This window comes from Leptodactylus fuscus, chromosome 1 (assembly GCF_031893055.1).
Source record: "Leptodactylus fuscus isolate aLepFus1 chromosome 1, aLepFus1.hap2, whole genome shotgun sequence".
In the NCBI taxonomy this organism is placed as follows: Eukaryota; Metazoa; Chordata; class Amphibia; order Anura; family Leptodactylidae; genus Leptodactylus; species Leptodactylus fuscus.
In genome coordinates, this window is record NC_134265.1 from 347564485 (window position 1) to 347588015 (window position 23531).

The window sequence follows — 23531 nt, forward strand, 5'->3', positions numbered from 1 at the left end:
GCAGCACCTATGCTTTCTGGAGACTCATTAGCATAACAACGAAAACTGGGATATTTAACGAATGGCGGCACAGAGAAGAATTCAAAAGGTAGGGAACACTAGCCTTTCTTAATGCCATTCTGATGTGGGCTGAATTAAAAATGGCATTCTAATGATAGAATCCCTTTAAGGCCTCCTTCACACCACTGTAGTGTTTTTTAGTGTCCACGTGTCATCAGCAATCACGGTTCCGCAAAAAAAAAAACATGGATGTGCCACAAAAGTGGTCAAAAATAGGACATGCTTCATAATTTGCAGTCGACAAAAAATAAGGTTGCATGCCCGGTCCCATAGAGATGCATACTGTCCATACTTTGATCTTCAACTATGGACCCACAATTGCGGATCATGTGAAGGAGATCTTAAGGGTTTTTCACGACATCCCTATTGATGACCTATACTAAGGACATCCTTTAAACCCTAGTTTACACTTAGAAATACAGATTGAAAGGCATGTACAATGTGCTAAACTCTGCATGCTGAGCAAACACAGAGAGGAACAGGTGAGATAAACATAGTCAAATATTTCACATCTATTCAGATCAGCAGAGTATGTCGCCTCATTACACACCGGAGATCCATTAGTCTACGTTACACCCGCTAGAGCCTAATGAATCCCCCCGCTGGACAATATGTAACACGCTTGTTATTATTATATTTTTATCTTAGAATTTTTTTAAAAAATCAATTTATCTTTTAACACATACAGTGCCATGCCAAAGTGTTAAGCAGGTGTGGAAAGATGATCAAAATAAGGACGCTGTCAGACATGGAAGGGTTAATAGTCAACAAAATAAAATCAATTAAAAAAGAAAAATGTAAATCCCATCCATAGTTGTTGTGACCTTTGCCCTGAAAAGGAGGAGTCGTGGAAGTGATGATATGCCCCCCACAGATATAGCCCAGTCCGTCTGGGATGTGATGAAGAGACGGAAGGATTGGACACTAGAGATGAGCGAGTATTCGATCGAGTAGGTATTCGATCGAATACTACAGTATTCAAAATACTCATACTCGATCGAGTACCACTCACTATTCGAATGGAAAAATTCGATGCAGAAGCAGCGTTGATTGGCTGAATGCTATACAGCCGTTCAATCAACGCTGGTTCTTTTCCTACCTTTAGAAGTCTTCTCTGCACAGCGTCCCCGCGGCTCTGAATTCACTCTGCCAGGCATCGGGCCTGGGCAGAGCCGACTGTGCATGTCCACGCTACAAGAAACTGGCCGCTTTGACTGTAAGCGGCCATTTTCTTGTATTGCGGGCATGCACAGTCGGCTCTGCCCAGGCCCGATGCCTGGCAGAGTGAATTCAGAGCCGGAAGATGCCGCGGGGATGCTGCAAAGAGAAGACTTCTCGGAGAATCCAGCCCGACCCTATCTCGTGGACTTGGTAAGATCAATTTGATCCAATGTTGCCTACCCCTGAAACGAGCATTTTCCCCTCATAGACTATAATAGGATTCGATATTCGATTCGAGTAGTCAAATATTGAGGGGCTACTCGAAACGAATATCGAGTATTTAACTACTCGTTCATCTCTATTGGACACGTCTACATCTCCAGAAGATCTGGGCTTAGTTCTTCAAGATGAACAAGCTCCCTGCCGAATTCCCTCAAAAGTCTCAAGTGTACCACGAAAAATGGATGGATTGCAGTTACACCAGATATTGATGGGATTGACATTTCTCTTTTCTTCATTGACTTTATTTTGCTAATTGACAAAATATAAACTATTAACCCTTCTATTTCTGAACTCATTCTTACATACTTTTCCTAAGGATGAATGCCATTGATGTGGTGGTGGAGGTGATGGTGGGGCCTATTAGTTCTACCATAATTTATACCAGCTTGCTGGAGTAAATGATACCAGAAATTTACCCCAGCAATGAGCTGGCATACGTTTCAGTATAAGCCCATTTACCCGGGAGGATGAATCTATTTTTTGACAGGGCATGCACCTCATCATAACTTAGGTGCAAACTCCAGCTGGTCAGGGATTATCAAGGCCAATGCGGGTTCTACCTGTCCTAGGCCTGGTTCACATCTGTGTCCGGTAATCCATTTGCGGAGTCCACACACTGTACACCGCGTGGAAAGCACACGGACCCCATTCTAGTCCATGGAGTCTGTGTGCTTTCATAAGCTCACCGCTTGCCAATGTGTTTGGTAGTTCAAATGTGAACCGGGCCTAAAGAAATCACTCCAATGTATAAAATTGCCCTTAGGCTAAGTTCCCACATAGCAGGGCGCGGCAAAAAATTGCAGCAGGAATAACCGTGTTGGCTATGCATTGCGATTTTTCCTGCAGCACTTTTCACAGAATATAGGGAATATAGGGGATCCGCTGGTGTTTCCATAGGTATAGTTGACATGTTGAGATTTCCAAAACCACAACTGTTTTGAAAATGTCAGCATGTCCACTCTGCATATTTTTGCACAAGGATTCACTAGTAGGGCTGAGTGATCGGGATCGGGAAAGATCGGATTCCGATCAGCGATCAAGCAAATTTCACGATCGTGATTGGCTGGAAAATGATCAAAAATCGTATTTTAAAAACGATCCTGAAATCTCAAGATTGGCTCAACCCTATTCACTAGAATCCCATCCAACTTGCAGTGACTGTAAAATGTCATGGTTTTCTCTACGGTGTTTCCACTGTGGCCAGACCGCCACATGAGGCCCTGGCCCAAAACATCTTTTCTTAAGCCAGAGCTCTTGCTTTCGTGGTTTTAGGGTGCATTCACACGGAGTAACGTGCTGCGTGACCTGGCACGTATACGCCGTGTGAGATTTTGAGCGCCGTATACACTCCCATTGATTTCAATGGGAGCCTGGATCGTATACGCCGCGTTATTTTGCGGCCGTGATTTTGCAAAATAACGGGGTGTATACGATCCAGGCTCCCATTGAAATCAATGGGAGCATGTACGGCGCTCAAAATCTCACACAGCGTATACGTGCCAGGTCACGTGGCACGTTACACCGTGTGAATGCACCCTTAGGCCCGGTTCACATCTGCATTCGATAGTCCTCATGGGAACCCCCCTAAACGGAATACCAAACGTATTGACAAGCGGTGAGAAATGAAAGCACACAGACCCCATAGATTATAATGGGGTCCATGTGTTTTTCGCATGGTGTCCACACGCATTATGCGGAGAAAAAAGTACTTCATGAACTGCTTTCCTCTCCACATGACTCGTGTGGACACCGTGCGGGAAACACACAGACCCCATTATAGTCTACGGGCTCCATGTGCTTTCATTGCTCACCGCTTGTCAATGCGTTCCGTATTCTGTTCCCATACGGACTACCGAATACAGACGTGAACCAGGCTTTATGCTCTTCCTATATTTATATGGATATCAATTCATCTGAAATGTCTGCATGGCCCGAAAATCCAAGGTTCTCAAAGCCCGACCATCGATGACCAGCTGACGGCTCGATGAGACTCGAAGACACTTCCTTTCTTCACATTAATATCATTCGTTCCCGTTCCGTCCTGAATATACCTCTACGACCACAAACTATCCTCACTCTTTAAAAGTTTCCGGCCCTATTATAAAGAAAAAAAGTTGACAGGCCTCAATAGTCTCCTTTTATACAAGCCATCTAATACCGATCCTACTTTGGTTTCACAATTAACTGTAAGAAATTGACAAATTACTGTCATAGAAAGTGACACCTGTTCAAACTGATTAAACACCATTGTTCGCGATATAATAACATTAGCGGAAAGTGACATGAAAGAACAAGACGAGGCTCTGCGAGCGTCAGATGAAGAAAAAAAGAGGAAAAAAAAATATTTTAATTATGTTTCATTACTGAGAATTCCCTTCAGCGTTATTGTTTTGTTGATTTGGAATCATTAGGAATCTTTCTATTTTTTTCCGGTTGGAAGAGCATGAAAGAATATTTAACACATGCGTGAAGACTAATTACGGCGCCGAGCTCCACTGGAAAACTTTTTTTTTTCCGTTCACTTTTGGTGATTCAGACATGTTCTACCCAGAACGAGATAATTAGATTTTAACCATCAAGATGTGTAATCAGAAGTACGAGGCAGCCCAGGATGTTGATCACTATTATTATTATGTGCGGCATTAGAATTTGCAGATTATAATGCGAGATTTAGTCATTTTAGGATACAATGGGAAAGGGAATTTTTCGGCTTTGTTTTTTTGAAGGTTCATCAAATCGGTTGATTATGATGAGCGATAAATTCTGATTTGGTTAAATTATTATTTTTTCAACAAGGTGTAGCTCATTAAGGTGGAGATAGGACAGCGCCTCCCATTGGGGTTTTGTTTTTCGATTAGAGCAAACAGCCATGTAATAGCTCAGTACAAGCTCCAAGTTGTAGAAAGGACTAACATGGTAGCCAAGTTTATGAACCTAACCATGGAAAGGTTTTACATCCAATATCAAAAATTGGTGTCATGTTCCGATCTGATACCATTTTAGGTCTTGTTTTCATGATGGAGGGAAATGTAAGGTTGAACTACAGCATCTGATGATATACTTCAAGACATTACCCACCTCCTATGTGCCCTTGCTTAAAGGGATGTTAGTATTAGAATCTTTTTTTTTCAGGCCCACCACGTTGGAATGGCCTTAAGAAAGATTATTCTTCCCCTACCTTTAGATGTCTTCTCCACGCCGCCGCTCCGGTGATATTCACGGTTTTCACTGTATTGAAATGAGTCTCCAGAGAGCACTGGAGGCGGTCCCCCTGTGCTCAAACAGCACTGGAGGCGTCCTCTGTGTTGCTTGCAGACTCTCCACTGATGCCCTCCATGTTCTTCTCGACACCGCCTCTTCTCCACGTCTTCAAGTGAAAGCACCAACTGTGCATGTGCAGCAGCTATTTTCCTGTGGCCGAATGGACAAACGCATTAGAGGCCAAAGGAATATGGCCACCACACATGCGCAGTTCGAGCTTTCGGTTGAAGACCCAGAGAAGAGGCGATCTCGAGAAGAAGATGGAGGGCATCACTGGAGAGTCTGCAGCTAGCACAGGGGTCACCCCCCTTGCTGTTTGAGCGCAAGGGGACTGCCCCCAGTGCTGTCTGGAGACTCATTTGCATACAGTGAAAACCAGGAATATAACTTGAACGGCGGCACGGAGAAGACTTCTAAAGGTAGGGAAGAATAACCTTTCTTAAGGATATTTCGATGTGGTAGGCCTGAAAAAAAGAGATTCCAATAATAGAATCCCTTTAAGATCTTCAACCCAACAGCCCCATTCCATTTATGGCTTCCTATGGCCAGAGTGTGCGGTCCTTGCTATACAGCATGTGACTTTCTGCTTACTAGTATTTCTCAGGTATTACCTTGCTCAGTGCTGGAAATTGAAATGGAAATTTGGACATTTCCATCTAAAAGTGTTAGTATTTGGTATGTTCAACCACTTTTGGCCAAATTGATTGCATATGCTAAATAACATTTTTATCCCAGATCGGGTGATTTGGTTGTTATTGTTCATTTGTTAATGTTAATGGTGAGGTTGTTCATACAAATGATCCCATCATTGGAGGGCCTTACAATTTGCAGCTACTGTTCACAAAAACCTTGCAACAAATAATGATGGTGGTAGTTTCTGGTGGGTATTCAGGTGGCTCTAAAGCACTATCTCTGTTAAAGATGGTCTATGTGAAGATAATTGACATTGTCTCCTTAGAACCTGTTATCTATAGGGGTCTATATAGCAGTTCTATGGTCTGCTGGCTGCTTCCATTCATCACTCTAGTTACCACCAACTTTCTTCAGCAGACAAAGTTCCTTATAGTTTTCACAACAGGTCCCATAAAGGAGAGGCTTCACACTGAAGCTGTAGCTTCTCCCAATGTCAAATGTCAGAGTCTAGTAAGTAAAAGGCCAGGTTCACATGGGTTTTTTTGGTCCAGAACCTGAGATGGAGGCCGCCTTAGGTTCCGGACCAAAGTACAGGTAGCCGTGACTGAATGCCGGTGCACTGCTACCGCATCCAGTCGTGCACTCTGCTCCAGATTAGGCCCAATGAATGGGCCTAGTCAGGAAGAGGAAGTGTCTTCAGGCCGAGAATGTCTTCAGAATGAGCATGTTGCTTTTTTTTTCCAGGAGCCGGGAAAAAAGAACTGACCGGCTTCCATCGATTTGAGCTTACCCAAAACGGGTGTTTACTAGCCATATTTGACTGGCTACTTAGTCCCCACCCCCCCACTTACCTGCACAGAACTCCTGCTGCCTCCTCTCCCGATGTGTATGCCGCTCCCCGTAGCTCCGGGCCGTTGTTCTCTCCTCTCACTCTTCGCACGCTGGCAGAGCGCTGCGCGCGCCCCCGCCTCCCAGGCTAGTGTGACTGATTCTGGGAGAAGGCGGGGCTTGTTGTGGCTTAGGAGAGTGTGGGCGGGTGCAGGGTACACTCTCCTAAGCCACAAAAATCCCCGCCTACTCCCAGCAGTAACACTAGACTAGGGAGGCAGGGGCACGCATAGCACTCTGCCGGCGTGTGAAGAGAGAGAGAGGAGAGGAGAGAACAACGGCCCGGAGCTCCGGGGAGTGGCAGCGGTTCTGTGCAGGTAAGTTGGTTGAGCAATCGGAATCAGAATTCTGTTCCTTATCTTTTTTAGGCGGAATTGGGTCCCGGTCGCAAAATTTACTCGATCGCCGATTGGGATCCGATCGCTCAACCCTAATCAGAGGTAGACAGAGCCATTTTGGGATGTGTTCAAGCTGAGAGACACTAGCGTTGTCATCATTGCTGCATAATCTAAAGCAATAGTTCCAATAGCTCTATAGGAAAAGAACAGCTGCAGTGTGTTAGAACTACTGAATAATAAGAGGAGGAGAAATGAAAGTTAGTTTAGTTATATTTAATCAATTATAGATAGGCTGAGAAATCATAGGAGTGGGGGAAGGGATAATTTCTGTACTGTCCTGTGGGTTATTCAGTCTAGAAAAAAAGATGTCTACAGAGAGACCTAATAACAATGTACAAATGCATGAAGGGTCAGAACAAAGGACTTTTTAAAGATCTTTCTACTCTTTTTCCAGTGACATGGGGAGATTGGCATAAACTTCATTGTTTTGCCTTCGTCTCGATCAGAACTGAAGGATCATAGGTTGGACTTCATGGACCTGTGTAATTTTTGAAGGTTCTTTAAATGTTAAAAAGCATAAAATACATGTCACTTTAAACTTTGACATAACTTGAGCTGTGTTTGCCTTAGAGAGCTAGAAATGGGCTACATAGACCAAGGAGCCATGACAGTGACATGCAATAGGTTTTAAGTCAATTTATGCTGTGGTTGACGCCAATCTTATTCAACCCCAAACAAATCTTTGGACCAAACCACCTGAACCTGAAACTAAATACATCTTCAGAAGTTTGTGCCTCTCTAGTAGTAATCTTGCTCCAGTATCTAGGACTTTCACCAAATTTTAACACTTTAAAAATGAAGCGCCCAAATCAGCCAATATATGGTCCATTTTTGGTTCAATTTATGGTCCAAATATACTATTACTATGTTCAATTATTCTGTAAAAGGTTTGATAAAGAGTTAATAAAAAACAACCGTATTGCCATTGGAGTGCTGTATTTAGTAAACTCCTTCTTAGAATTTCAATTCCATGAAAATTTATATTTCAGACTAATCACAATATTTTCAGAAAATTGGTCTTTCCTCTTATGTTTACTAAAAGTGCAATCTTCTGAAAATGTCCTTGACTTGGTTTCAAAGAAATTTCTAGTTTCATGTATAATTTTGTTAGTAAGAAAAAACAGAACACGAAGTCCCCAGAACAGACCGAACAAAAATAACAGGAAAATGAACTCTAACAATCTATTAAAGCAAATCTTACGTTATAAAATGTTTCGGAGCTCGAATCAACCAATGGCTCACAGTCTCCATTAATTTCTATGTCCGATATATTTTTATACAATCCTATCCTACTAATATTATATTATAAATGTGAAAGTTTGTGTGTTTGGATGTTTGGATGTTTTTTCCTCAATGACACCTAAACGGGCGAACAGATTTGGCTGAAATTGCGCACATACATACCTTGTGTCCCGGATTGAAAGATAGGCTACATAGTATTCCCGTACACCTCCGGAATTCACTCTCGTGACCGGTGATTTTCACTTTTGAATTCTCTGCAGGACCTGGGACGCTGTAGGACCTGGGATAACATCATCCCAGCCCTTTCAGCCGGTTGGCTGACGCTTCTCTGTGGGAGGAGCTATCGGCCGGCCAGCATGCCAAAGAACATGGCGTCTCTGAGAGGTCCGGAGCATCCGGAACAAGTGGCTGTACTCTGGGGCAGCGAGAAGTGCATCGGCTGCCCCGCCTGTGTGGGCTCACCATGGGAGCGCAGTGCTCTGTCGCAGCCGGAGAGGCGTTCTCCTGCACCACTGTCTGGAACGCCGGTTTGGCCTGCTGTCCCGCAGCGGTTGCAGCCTATGGACTCTGCATGTCCGTCGGGGATGTCTCCTATGTCTGTGGTCCCACACAATCAAGTCGCAAGCTGTACTCAGTCCGCCATGTCATTCGGCCGTGGGAGAGGGGATGTGACAGCAGGTGAGTTAGGGGACTTTAAGAAGGGATAGGGATGGGGTGTTGGGGGTGCAGGGTTTGCCGGTCTGGTGGGGAACACGGCAATAGGGGGCTGGGGAGGTGGACCCGGGGGCCTCTGGGGGTGAGACTGGGACAGGGGCGCCACAACGCTCATGGATGGAATGGGGGCACAGGGCTTGCCGCAGGGGGGGCCAGGGCAATGGGGGGCAGAGAGGGCCCAGGGTCAGGAAGCGTCATGAGCGCGGGGGAGCAGCCGGTAGATAGGCCACGGGGCCAGGCGAGGAGCATATGTGGCGGGGGCACGCAGGGGTGGACGTGACAGTGCACGTCAGATCCAAGCCAACGGCACATGCCTAAATATTACCGGCTCAGTGCCACCGCAAACCCGTAGACAAAGTCACGGGCAGATGCTAGTATATTATATTTATCTAATATAAATGTTCCGATCATAATGTTGTTGAAGTGGGAAGTCGATTTATCCCATCTGCATTAAGACATCTGTCATTTTCATTAGGCAGGTGCATTAGATGACTTTTAATAATAATAATAATAATAATAATAATAATAATAATAATAATAATAATAACAAAAAATTAGCCTTTTAATGGTTTTATACACTGAAAATAGAAAAGAGAATTTTTGTAAAAACAATTTATTTTTATTGTTCAAGGAGTTTGTATGTTCTCCCCGTGTTTGTGTGGATTTCCTCCGGGCACTCCGGTTTCCTCCCACACACCAAAGACATACTGATAGGGAATGTAGATTGTGAGCCCTATATGGGACAGTAACTGCCAATGTCTGTAAAGCGCTGCGGAATATGATGGCGCTATACAAGTAAGCATAATAAATAAATAAATAAATTGTTCCCTGCAGAACTTTAAATTTAATAGGTAGAAAATAAAAATATGTTACAAGAGGTTCCAATAGGAGTCTACTTAGGGAAAATATATGGGAAAATAGATTTCCACAGTACAATCCAGTTATATTAAAACTCAACAATAGAACATTATTCATGACGCGAATCCTTCATAGGAAAACCCCTATCCGTACTGCCTTGCAAGGAATATGCTATGTGGGGCTCCAACAAACCTAAGCTCCCTCTCCGATGGACTATACATCTCATCATTTTCATAAGATGTCCATGATAATAATTTGTATGGATTACTGGGGTCATAATCGGGGTAGGAAAGAAGCCATATTCCCTTTCATGGATCCCAGCCACTCCTTGTCCACTCCTGGTCCCATCTTGAAGCACAGGAGATGCCCTCTTAGCTCACTGAGAAGGGTTCGAGCAGTGGCCATTTTTTGGCTTATCAGATATTTTTTGTGTGTCAAAAGCACCAGAAAGTAGAGAGAAGAAGGGGACTAGGGGGAAGCAGGGGATTGGTGGTTTGTATGACTTTTTTTTAAAGTCAAAATTATTAACTAGACAACCCCTTTAAGTCGCAACTGGAACGGACGGTATAGAAAGTCAAAATGAATTATAAATTCAATGAGTAACACAGGACATGGGGTAAGGCACCTATACATTACCATGTGGCCCTACTGTACTTGTACCTTATATTCCCATACTGTAATGGGAAACATATAAAGGAAACACTTGGCTTCCAGGAAAAACTATTGGTACATTATGGAATGATACATTTTCTGGTATGGCACCGTGATAGATACACATATGTGTTTCTCACATGTGTGCACACGCTCTACTTTTTTGTCTTGAACATGTTCAACATTAAGGGATTGTCCCACCAGATGTATGGATGCTATAGTGGACAATCTGCACAAATAGCCTAGGAGCTTCCAAGATGCAAAGAGTGACTGGCCATGGCTTTACCCAGCCAGAACAGCTATTTTTCTCCTTTATAAATCTCCCTTCAACACATCAGAGGACAGGGGTAATATTTTTATGATGTACAGATTCAGACATCAAAAAAATAAATAAATCAGAAATTAGATCCAAGAAGTTTAATCATCCTTAGTTTGGTGAGATTGATCCCCCATGACTGAGACGACGGTGATACCTATAGTTACGCTTATTGACCCCCTAAGAATCTTGGGTTAACATTACCCTTTGATCTCTTGGATGTTACAGCCCTGTACATCAAAAATATAAGGCTAACACATTTCAATATTGTTAAGGAACTTACCCTTGCACTCTGTCCAGCAATAAGCTGGTCATCTTCTGTCTGTACACTTGTTCGGCTTCTGACATCATAATCTTCCTGTTCAAAGTCCGAGTCATCTTCCAACTCTTCAGGAGTCTGTAAAAAATTGGAGGAGTTATCCTTATGTATAAACTACCCAATATGATTAAACCCAAAAGTCTTATGGTATATAACTTGCACAAGAGGAAAATTACCGTATATACTCGAGTATAAGCCAGCCTGAATATAAGCCGAGGCCCCTAATTTTACCACAAAAAAACTGGGAAAACTTATTGACTCGAGTATAAGCCGAGGGGGGAAATGCAGCAGCTACTGGAAAATTTCAAAAATTAAAATGGTCGGAGTTTTTGGGTGCAGTAGATGCTGGGGAAGGGGAGGGGGTGTTTTGGTTGTCTGTCTGCCCCTTCCCTGAGCTTGAGGACTGTTTTTTTTTTTTCCCCACTTGGAATTCAGTCTGGCTGACTATAGGGGATCTGCAGTGCTCCTATTAACCCCTTCCCGACAGAACAGGAGCACTGCAGATCCCCTATATTCAGTAGACACAGGGATACCTAATGTGTATGTGTTTCACAGTCATTTTCTACTTTTATATATATTCTAGGGAAAGGAGGGATTTAGAACTTTTTTTTTTTTGCACTATTTTATGGGAGATTCTATACATTACTATTGTGGCTGTTCATAGACCCCCCCCCCCAACTTGAGTATAAGCCGAGGGGGGCTTTTTCAGCACAAAAACTTGGCTGAAAAATGTGGCTTATAGTCGAGTATATACGGTAAGGACTCTCTAACTAGTGAAGTGATAGACTGTCGGAGTTCCTCAACTGTTTGACTTGGACAAAAAATCTGGACAGTTTTTCTCAACAAGAAGGCTTATTGAAAAGGTGTCAATATATACAGATATTTAACTTGACTTTCTGAATTATGTTACCCTTTTACATCCGTATATCTTTAAGTTGGTAGGATCAATTTTCAGTCTAAAGAATAAGATGCAATAATACATGCTAAGAAAAATGTATAAGCTTAAGAACCCCCCCCCCCGAGTTCTTGACCTTCTGCTCCACCAACTTACAATGAGCATGAACAATGTTCAGACTTACCCTTATCATGAGCACCGCTTTCCTAATGTCCCTCACGCCATCATAGACTAGTCGAGATGCATCAATGAACTCATTCTCTTCAAATGACTGGGGGATATTTGTGCTCAAAGCCTCGATGGCAACTTCCACTTGTTCGGCAAAACGAGGCATAACTATAAAATAAGACAACAGACAAGACTTAGGACGCATTGCACTGTACAAACTTGACCAGTTACTCGTATAACCTCTAGACTTTGTAGAGTTGAATAAACACTACTGTAAGTCACGGGCTTCGATATCTTTTTTGAAAATTTTTGAAGGAAAGTTAAGAAACGGAGGTAGGGCCTGATAGTTACCAGAAGGAAGTTCAAGACTTCAACTTGACTTAGAAACAAAAGATTAACCTTCCATTTTATGATATGAAGCTCCGCGAGTAGGACACTGTCTGTAAGACATCTAAGGGAATTTACACTAAACAGTATCCCCCGGGGAAATTCTTAACACAAAAGAAACTTTAAAACAAAGTCACTTTGGTACAAAAAGCTCGAGTCCTTCTGCTTCGTAACCTGTTCTCAGAACACAGCTAATGGATTCAATTCAAAGACTGTGATTTTACCTGTCGAAATATCTATTTTCTTTTCTATTCAGTTGAAAATTTGGTAAAAGCGAAGTGAATGCAACATATTCATTACAACTGTAAGTATTATTTCAGATGTTGTCAGTCATACCCTAAAGTTGTGAATATTCCAACTTGTAGAAGGTAACTTGAAGCTCTTGGGTAGAGATGAGCGAGTAGTTAAATACTTGATATTCTATATTCGTTTCGTGTAGCCCCTCAATATTCGACTACTCAAATTGAATATCGAACCCTATTATAGTCTATGGGGGGAAAATGCTCGTTTCAGGTTTAGGCAACATTCGATCAAATTGAACTTACCAAGTCCACAAGTGAGGGTCGGGCTGGATTCTCAGTCAAAGTGGCCATTTTCTTGTAGCGCGGACATGCGCAGTCGGCTCTGCCCAGGCCTGATGCCTGGCAGAGTGAATTCAGAGCCAGAAGACGCCACGGGGACGCTGCGCTGAGAAGACTTCTAAAGGTAGGAGAAGAACCAGCGTTGATTGGCCAACTGTATAGCATTCGGCCAATCAACGCTAGTTCTGCATCAAATTTTTCCATTCGAATAGCGAGTGGTACTCGATTGAGTACGAGTATTTCGAATACCGTAGTATTCGATCGAATACCTACTCGATCGAGTACTACTCGCTCATCTCTACTCTCGGGTCTTAATGCAAAAATCTTCAAACAGGGATTTCACCTACCATGTACCATTTCTAATGGTGGTGTCATTGTAATGGGCAAAGGAGCCTGATGATAACTACTATATTTGCAACCTTATTGATGCAATTTAATTTTGCCTATCAAATTGGGTCACCATGTAGTCCATGGACAAATCCACCAAGGCACGTGCCACACTTTTCAGTAACTTTCTTCGAATATTCAAAGCGTTTAACCCCTTGGTGTTCGGCCGATTACACGCATTCCTATGCCGGCGAGGTATTCTATCGAATACTACTCGCTCAACACTAAAACTGACCCAAGTACATCGGGAACGGGACTTTATTGGGCAGCCATTCTAGAGGACATTCAGAGCACTTGTGGCTATATCTAGGCCAGTATGGCAAATCAGATCTATCCCCAATGCATCTGCAGCTGAAATGAAGCATAATACAGTCTACATTAAACTCATTGGGCTGTCTATTTGTAGGCCGGTTGGTAATATAATATAAATATATTAGGGCATATTTAACAAAAGAATGGGCACCACTTAAGTTTTAAGGTGCAGTCTTGTTCTTGGTTCCTAAGGCACATGTGTCTAATATATTGGTTCCCTCACACAGGACCACAGGACTCACACAAGTTTTGTGAATCATGGCAGAGGCCATTAGCAAAATCCCCTCTTTGATAGATGAATTTATCAAGAATTTATTCATTCGCTTCACAGGCAAACAGTCATCAACATAGTGAAAAAATATACAATTAATAGTAGATATATGAAATAAAAACTATAATTGGAATGTTAATAGCTAGATTTTTAATAACGCTGATATCTTACAAGTCTGAGCAAGAAGAAACAGGCAAAAGATCCTTGGGACAACCCATTGTTTAAAGAGATCCTATCATTCAGATGGCATTTTTTCTAAGTACCACGTCGGAAAGGTAAATCTTCTCCTACTTTTCGTTGTCTGTGCCACCGTTCGCATACAATCCCGGTTCTTGTTGGTATGTAAATTAGCTCTCTCGTAGCACTAGGGGCGGGCCCCAGCGCTCAGACAGCACTGGGGGCATCCCCAATGCTGCGAGAGAACTCTCTCCAGCGCCGCCTCCTCTTCTTCAGCCTCTTCTTCCGGCGGTGGCTTCTAACTTCTAAGGCCTCCGGCCTTGGGCAGAGCAGACTGTGCATGCCCATAGGCCATGAGAAAATGGCCGCTTGCATAGTATTGTAAGCAGACATTTTCACGGGGCCTGTGGGCATGCACAGTCTGCTCTGCCTGAGGCCCAAGGCCTAGAAGTAAGAAGACACCGCCAGAAGAAGAGAATGAAAAGGCCGTTCCTGACAAAGGTGGCGGCGGCGCTGGAGAGAGTTCTCTCGCAGCATTGGGGCCGTCCCCAGTGCTGTCTGATTTCGGGGCCCGCCCCCAGTGCTGCGAGAGAACTAATTTGCATACCAAGAGAAACCGGGATTGTAGGTGAACGGCGGCGCAGAGAAGACGACGAAAGGTAAGAGACGAATAGCCTTTCTTAAGGCTATTCTGACGTGGTACTTAGAAAAAATATCGTCTGAATGATAGGATCCCTTTAAAACATCCATTCAGTTTCTTAGTCAATATTAGATATAATACGGGAAATTATGATGATGAGGGTAATGTTTAACCCTTCATAGCATTTTCTCCAATTAAAGAATTTAAAAAGATATTATTATTAAAACTACTACTAGTTATTATTATTATTATTATTATTATTATTATTATTATTATTATTATTATTAATGTATATATATATATATATATATATATATATACATATATATTGTATATTTGATAAAAATTAATTAGTATTATCATCATATTAAAATAGTTATTAATATCAATATGTATTATTGTGATATTAATAATTGATCAAATTAATACATCGACACATTAATATAGTAATAATAATAATAATAATAATAATAATAATAATAATAATAATAATAATAATAATAATAATAATAATAACACTTTGTACAGTATCTTTGCATTGTACCTGTCCATGCATTTTTATGCAAGTGACTTTCTTGGATACGAATAGACCATTTCTTGGATACAAATAGACCAATCAACTTCAATTCTGGTTTTGAAGTTTCTGTCCCTAAAACTTCACATGTTGTTAAGTTCAAATTTAGTAATTGTCGATTGAAAGAAAATCAACATCCATTCTTATGAACCCAACACATTTGCAAAGAAAAAAAATGTCAGCTGCAGAAATGTAGGCATTACCTTTTCTGATCAGAAGTTTACCTTGCCAAAACATTACATTTTAATGTTTGGTCTCAAAGTGACTGTTTGACATGTATTTCCGAAAACTGAACGGATTGCTTGTTGTACAAGAACTCAAATATGTAAAATCTACAATATTTTGATTTTCAATATAATGACTTTGAAAGGAAAATCTCATATATTAGACATAGGAAAGAACAGCAAGAAAATAAAATTGCCTGATGTAGATTGTCTTCAAAACCAAGTCACTTCTGGTCTTTGAGCTATATAATTTTTTGAGTTTGTTCCTTTCCAAAACTACATGATTATTAAAGGGTACAAGCCCTAACCATGGGGTTAAATAATCCTGAAAGGCTCCCCTGTCACAAACAGCTTTGTTTTATTCTCAAACACTGCACATTCCTTAAAGAACATGGTTTAATAGCTGGTCAAAGATGGGAAGTCATTAGGTCAGCTCCCGACTAGCTTCTCCACCTCTGACAGGTATACTTGGTATAGGGATTGATAAAAATGATAAAAATCAAGTAAAATGCCTTCAAAAATATCAGCGTTAATAGTTTATTTTTGAAGAAAAGAGAAATATAAACCCCGTCAATATTGTTGTGACCTTTGCCCTTTGCCTTCCATCAGTTCTTCTCGGTCCCTGCAGACGGTTTTTGGCAGAACTCGGTGGGGAGGTTGTTCCCGCCATCTTGGAGCACTAAGCGCAGATCTTCTGGGAATGTAGGCTTCCTCCAATCCTTCTGTCTCTTCATGTAATACCAGACAGACTGGATGATGTTGAGATTAGGGCCGTATAATTACTTCTAAGACCCCTCCTCTAAACGGCGAGCAAATTAAATATTAATGGGATGTGGTAGGAGGATGAAAATACACAGGGCGGAATGTGCTCCTTGGAAGACCATAGAGTGAAAAGGTCTTGTGGTTTTCCAATCTGACCCTCCAGATCTTAATGGAAACTACACTTCCCAATGTCCAGGGGGGGGGGGGACACCACAAATTGAGTGTAGGATGCGTACTGCTGTGAGGGTCACAGAAAACACCCGATATAACCGACTGGCAAACATGGCCATATGATGTCGGTGAATGAATGGCAGAGTGGAGACTGAAGATCAGTTTGAAGAATTGGGTGGCGCACTCCTCAAATTCATTATATCCAGTGGTGTCCAGAAGTCCTCTTTGGAACCTGCTGTATGCTGCTTACTCTGAGTACTGAGACCTGATAAAGGGGTGCGTTTCCTACACGCCAAACCCCGAAACGTGTTATCTGTTCAATAAATATTTCTTCACATATACCACCTGGTCCGTGTCTTCAAACTGATCTTCAGTTTCCACACCGCCAAATATTAAGGGTAAGTTCCGGTCCAAAAGCCGAGTAGCCGCGACTGAAAGCCGATGCACTGCACCGGCATCCATCTGCGCACTTCGCTCCGGATTAGGCCCAATGAATGGGCCTAGTCCGGAGGAGGGTGTGTCTTCAGGCCTGAAAAATGAGTACCTCGCTTATTTTTTCTGGGAGCCGGAAAAAACTCCTGGGCATCTCCCATTGATTTCAATGGGAGCCATCGTTTAAGGTCAGGATTTTGAGGCAGATATGGCCTCAAAATCCTGACCAAAAATCTCCATCTGAACTTACCCTTTACAGCTATGTAAAAAAATAAAAATAAATAAAAAACTATTAATATTTCTATTTTTGAAGGCCTTCTTGTTTGGTAACATATTTCCACATTTCTGAACCTTTCACATAAGATTGTGAATGGAAACAAACTATATAAAAGTGATGAGAAAATTCCTATTTCGTTTTCATCCACTTACCAGTTTCAGAAAGTAACTTTGTAGCTTCCAGAACTTTCTCGGTGTAGACTCCGGCCTCATAGTTCTCCATCTCGGCATTAATAATATGAATGACTCTGGCGGCACGGCCTCGAATAGCCCCTGCAGTTCTATCCAATGTGTCAACATCTCCCTCTTGTAGAGCAATTACACACTTGTTTACGTCCTCCAGTATGTGGTTTTCTGAAAGATCAATAGAGACACTTGTTTTCTTATTGTGTTTTAGGATATAATAGGTTTAATATCTACCAACTATTTTTTTATGTGAATCGAAATTTTCCCATTTCCTTAAAGCAATGGTCTAGTGGTAAGGATGAAAATATAAATAGGACGCGGGAAATCACAATGACCATGGTATGGTATTTTAGTTTAATCTCTTATTGAGAGATGGAACAATCAAAATTTTAATGGAATGTTCTTAAGAATCTGACGGACCTATTGTATTATTTTAAGACCATTGGGACTATACGAAGCAAAATGTGCAGAATTCTGGTGTAATTTGTCCGAAAAAGTTGTCTATTATGCCTTGTACCCTGCTGTAGACACTTTTTAGACTCTTATGGCATGTATGAAAAAGGGTTTGGCTTCACAGGAAAGGAGCTTCATGGAAAGTAGGTATGACTTAACTTGCTACACCATACACCAAAAATACAACAATTTTTGCCAATTTTTTAAAGTAAACTAAACCAACTAATAGGGAGTGTTTAGTTAGAATAAACAGTGACAGTATTAGACACTATGATAAATCTGGTGCAGTTTAAGACTATAAATTTAAGTCTGACTCTTAGATGATATTAGTAAATCTGCCCCATTGTTTCAGACCTTCAAGATGGCACCATAAGTCATATTAACAGTCATTGGTTATTAATAGGGTTGAGCCGATCTTGAGATTTCAGGATCGTTTTTAAAATCCGATTTTCGATCATTTTCCAGCCGATCCCAAACGTGAAATTTGCTTGACCGCCGAATGGGATCCGATCTTTCCCAATCGCTCAATCCTAGTTATTAAGCTAATGTGTATGGTCATTTTCAAAAAGTATCCCAATTATATTGCAGAATGGCTCTCCCATCAGATGGTAAAAAGTAAGAGCAGAAGATGTGGAATGGTGAGCAGGTGTCTTGACAACCATATCAAGCCAAAGGATTCTGGCCTCTAACTGACCGGACCAACTATTCTGCCCCGCTATCACTTTTTATCCTCTGGCAACACAGGCAGTACCTCTGAAATAAGTCATGGTTGACAACAGAACTTATACGTACCCTTCAAATATTTAATTTTGTAACAATGTCTATCCATATTAGACTATGGTTGATGGAGTCTGCCAATTTCGGCAGGACTGGCCAACCACTTAATTCTAACATTTGGCTGATATTCATTCCAACCATGTTGAGTAAACCACATTTGGGCATCAGCTTTTTAATTCACTTTAGGACTTTGTTCCTACTAGACTAATGGATTCCATTATTAAAGAAACCTTGAGAACTATGATGGATTTATTTACAAACAGATCACAATGACTGGATCACCAGGGTTCCTTTATAGTAAAGAGACAATTAAGTGCTACTCTTGCCATAGAAAATATAGAGGGCAAACATGAATGTGAGCAGATCCTAAATGTTATACGAAACTAGATCAAAAGAGAAGAAAAAAGTCAAAAAGTGGCAAAAATTAAATTCAAACTTATAGACAAGAGATTAATTTTCTGATTACATAATGTTAACCTAAGGAATTTATTTTTTTAGATGTTATTTTTTTGTAATTTTTTTTGTGACCAGGCGCAGTTAATTATTTTATGTTGTTGACAATTATTTTTATATCACAATACATTCTTGCTCTTCTGAATATGAAGGTCAGCCTTCATTGTACAATGCATGTATCCCGAATATTTCACGTATTGTGTTCTTCTGTATTATGCAACCCACGTACTTTGGAAAATTTAATAATGTCTTATGACAATTTTTGTTGTTGAGCAAACTAAACCGAATAGTAGGAGGTATTGAGATAGAAAAAAAAAAAGTTTAATATTGAGACAGTATTAGACACTGTGATAAAACTGGTGCGGTTTAAGACTCTAAGTTTAAGTCTACCTTTTAGATGGTGTTAGTAAATCTGCCCTATTGTCTCGGACCTTCAAGATGGCGCCATCTTCCATACCAGTCATTTTAACATTATTCTTTTGATTTCTGTGAATAATACTTCTCACTATAACTATCTTTTAGGACTGTATCTATAACAAAGGCCTTCTTCTACACCTAAAGGAAAGAAGATTTATACACTACAAGGATTATTTTCTGTAAGAGCAGAGACCATGAAATTCTCTGCGGAATTTTTAATTCAATAAAAGTTTCCAAAGGGGCCTGTATGACTTTTTGGAGTCTAATAATGTTACAAATTATGGGCAACACATTTCTGAAGTTGGTTTGTTGAGTGAGGAATTTATTAGAATTTCCATATTCTCAGTTGGTTCAGTAAGATAGACGTGTGTGTATCCCAGGCACACTTCTATTCATTTACTATACATTTGCCAAGTACATCTACTTACTCCTAAATCTTATTTATACCTTTGACATATTTAAAGGTTTCAGTCATGCCTCCCCCCATTCTTTCCTCAAGGCTATACAGATTATATTAGACAGTTGACACAGTTGACCACTCCCTCCTGTTAGAAATTCTCTCATCCCTTGGTATCTCAGACCTGGCCCTTTCCTGGATCTCCTCATACCTCATCGACCACACATTCAGCGGTCCTTCTCTCTGTAGGTGTCCTCCAAGGCTCCGTCCTAGGATCCCTCCTGTTCTCCATCTACACCCTCGGCTTGGGCCAACTCATAGAATCTCATGGCTTTCAATACCATTGCTATGCCAATGACACCCAAATATACATCTCTGGACCAGACATTACCTCCTTGCTGATCAGATTTCGAGACTGTTTAGCAGCTGTAGCCTCCTTCCTCTCCTCCCACTTTCGGAAACTGAACATGGAGAAAACGGAGTTCATCATCTTCACCCCACCCCGTATGGCCCCTCCACCTGACCCATCTATCAAAGTTAACAGAACCACAATTACCCCTGTCCCACAGGCCCGATGCCTTGGGGTTACTCTGGACTCCGACCTATCCTTCAAGGCACACATTCAAACCCTCAACACCTCTTGCCACCTCCAGCTTAAAAACATCCACTGAATCTGCTCCTTCCGCACCCCTGAAACTACCAAGATGCTCGTCCAGGCCCTCATAATCTCCCGCCTAGACTACTGCAACACCCTTCTCCATGGACTCCCAGCTAACACCCTCGCCCCCCTCCAGTCCACCTTAAACTGCGCTGCTCGCTTAATCCACCTCACCCCCCGATCTTCATCGGCTGCTCCCCTCTGCCAGTCCCTCCCCTGGCTACCTATAGCCCAGCGAATTGAGTTCAAGCTACTAACGCTAACATACAAAGCCATCCACAACCTGTCCCCTCCATATATCTCTGAGCTAATCTCCCGCTACCTGCCCACACGTAACCTCATAATCTATCTATCTATCTATCTATCTATCTATCTATCTATCTATCTCTTTTTATATGGATCTTACATCTCTTTTGATGATTCCTTAGTTAACACGAAGTAACTTTGTCATAAAGTTGCGGCAGATGATAATGCTATGCCCTGTTTATGATACAATTTGTTTTGTTCAATTTGCTTACGCCTAAAACTTCAATAAAACGAACGCTTCCATCTGTCGACGATCAATAGGTTTTTAAAAAGTGTTAGGCCAAAAAATTGTTAAAAATGACAAGCCGTTCATATGGAAAAAATTTTGGCTTGAAAGTTACTATTGATCCTTATTCGGAGGGCAAGGCTAATAAAATGACCAGACTCACTCTCGTTGGGTTCTCTAAAATTGGATGTGAAATGAATTTTCTGCTAAATGAGAGTAACAAGATGGCAGGAGACCAGTGTCTTTCAGCTGTTTAGCCAATTGCTTTTCAGCGCTTTTGCTAAATGCTGGACAGATAGCGAGCCGGAGAAGGTAATTGAAGCGTATAAGTCAGCATGCATCTGCTTTATCATAACATAACCAATGACAACTCAAATAATTTCAGCGAATGTACGCCGTAATGTGCAATATAAAGAAAATGCAGAAGAGATTGAGTTATAGATCTTAATAAATGTTTGTAGACATAGTTAATTATGGTTCAATATCTCCCACTCAAACATTAGGACACACCATAACTCAACACCATACTTCATTTGAGTCCAGTCCAAGTTACATTGCTGACGGTTCCCTCGCCATAAAGTATGAGGAGACAGTGTAATTACAAAGATATCCCCATTTCAGAGTAAATAAACCATCATTCCACTTTTCTCAATTCAGAACCCAAGGGAGGTTACTGGTAGGTGTATGAAGTCGGAGTTATTTTTTACTATTGTGTCATACTTGAGAAAGGAGAACTTTCTACATGACCTTCAAGTAAGTGCTAGGCTGGCAATACAGATTAGCTGTCGTTCATTCACTGGGCAGCTATGGAGGTAGATTCACACGTAGAATTTTTTTGGAAAAAAGCCACTGCAGTTTTTGAAGCCGTGTTTTCAGCCAAAGCCAGAAGTGGATGCAGCAGGAAGGAGAAATATAAGAATTACTTTATTTCCAATTCCTTTTAACTTTGACTTCAAACAAAAGGACTGGCATACAGATTCATGTGTGAGTCTGGTTTGAAGGAACTGCGCTCCCACCAAACCTTCAAACCAGACTCACGAACAAATCTTTGTGTCGGTCCTTTTGTTTGTCCTGTTTACATCCGAGAGGTGTGTGGAACTCTTCAGCTTGTCCCCATCCAGGGAAAGGAACCCTTTTACCAATTTGGTCCCCATGTGTAGTGAGGAGTGGTGACCATCTTCACAACCCCACAAGGTGAGAGCCTCTCTTTTTTCCTTCAGCATTGTTTCTACCTTACACAATTACACTATGGGACACTCGGTGTCCTCTTTTTGTTTTTGAGGATTAAAATATTCAATGGAATACGACCACCAAAAATTGCTGTTTGTGAAGTTACCCTCACTCTGGAATCCCCTATACAGAGAAACGTAGGAGTCAGTCACTGCCAAACTTCTCTAGGAATTACTTATCTCCCCGATAACCAAAGGATCCAACATGTTGAATCTAATTTCCCAATCTTTGTCTTTGGGGGAGATTAAAGAGGCCCCATATTCACATTAGATGGTCCCATTGAAGTTCATTGGTTATAGTCAGTCGTATCCCAATTATATTGCAGAATGGGTCTCCCTTCAGAAGGGAGAGCAGAAGATGAGCCGGTGTTGTCTAAGCAATCATATCATGCCAACGAATTCTGGCCTTTAGCCAACTAGACCAACTGTTGTGCCGAGCCATGTCTCCCTCCGTGATATTCTGCCAAGATAACAGGCAGAATAAGTTATGGTTGGCAACAGAACTTGAAGCACCCTTCAAATATTTGATTTTGTAACAGTGTCTGTATATATTAGACTATGGTTCACAGAGTTTGCCAATTTCGGCAGGACTGGCCAACCACCTGATGCTGGCATTTGGTTTATAATAGTTCCAACCAAGTTGAGTAAACCATGTTTGGGCATCAACTTTTCAATTCACTTTATGACTAATGGATTCCAATGTTAAAGAAACCTTGATACCTACGATGGATTCATTTACAAACGGATGACAATGACTGCGACATCATTGATTATTTTAATGGCGACAGTTAAGTGCTTCAGAATACGCCACTCCTGCCATAGAAAACAAAGAGACTTGTGGTGGAAGAGGAAAACACAAAAGTTGAATGGAGCCTAACTATTATATGAAAGTAGATACAAATAAATAGAAAAGAAGTCAAAAAGTTGAAAATATTAAATTCAAACTTTTAGAGAAGAGATTCATTCCCTTGTACTTTTTAGATCTGATTTTATTTTGTAACAATTTTGTGACCAGGCGCAGTTCGTTATTCTATCTTGTTTACCGGGTTTTTTCATAGATCACAATACATTCTTTCTCTTATTATGTTTATTTGCTTTCTCTTCTGAATATGAAGGTCAGTGTTATAGCCTTCATTGGACAATACGCGTATCCCAACTATTTCACGTATTGTGTTCTGCTGTATTACGTAACCTTCGTACTTTGGAATCTTTAAAATTGTCTGTAGTAATTGTACTGCTCTGAAAAATATCATATTTTGTCCCATTTAACAGTACTTTGATATAAATCTAAAGGAAAAAATATATATAAAAAACGTTATTTTTTACTTTTGGTTGAATATTATAACAAGTGCTCTGCATTCATCGCCATACTGCCTTGTCAGCAGGTCA

General features: G+C 41.2%; 1 protein-coding gene across 2 annotated transcripts in view; it reads right to left on the reverse strand.

The window, feature by feature from the left end:
• The window catches only part of CTNNA2 (catenin alpha 2), a 1647901-nt gene that overhangs the window by 152866 nt on the left and 1471504 nt on the right, over positions 1 to 23531 (reverse strand). For both annotated transcript variants that reach the window (XM_075261702.1, XM_075261694.1), the window contains exons 12-14: positions 17194 to 17394; positions 11863 to 12014; positions 10748 to 10861 (exon numbers count right to left, since the gene is read on the reverse strand). In XM_075261702.1, coding sequence (XP_075117803.1) covers positions 10748 to 10861; positions 11863 to 12014; positions 17194 to 17394 — 467 coding nt within the window. The remainder of the gene's footprint in view (positions 1 to 10747; positions 10862 to 11862; positions 12015 to 17193; positions 17395 to 23531) is intronic.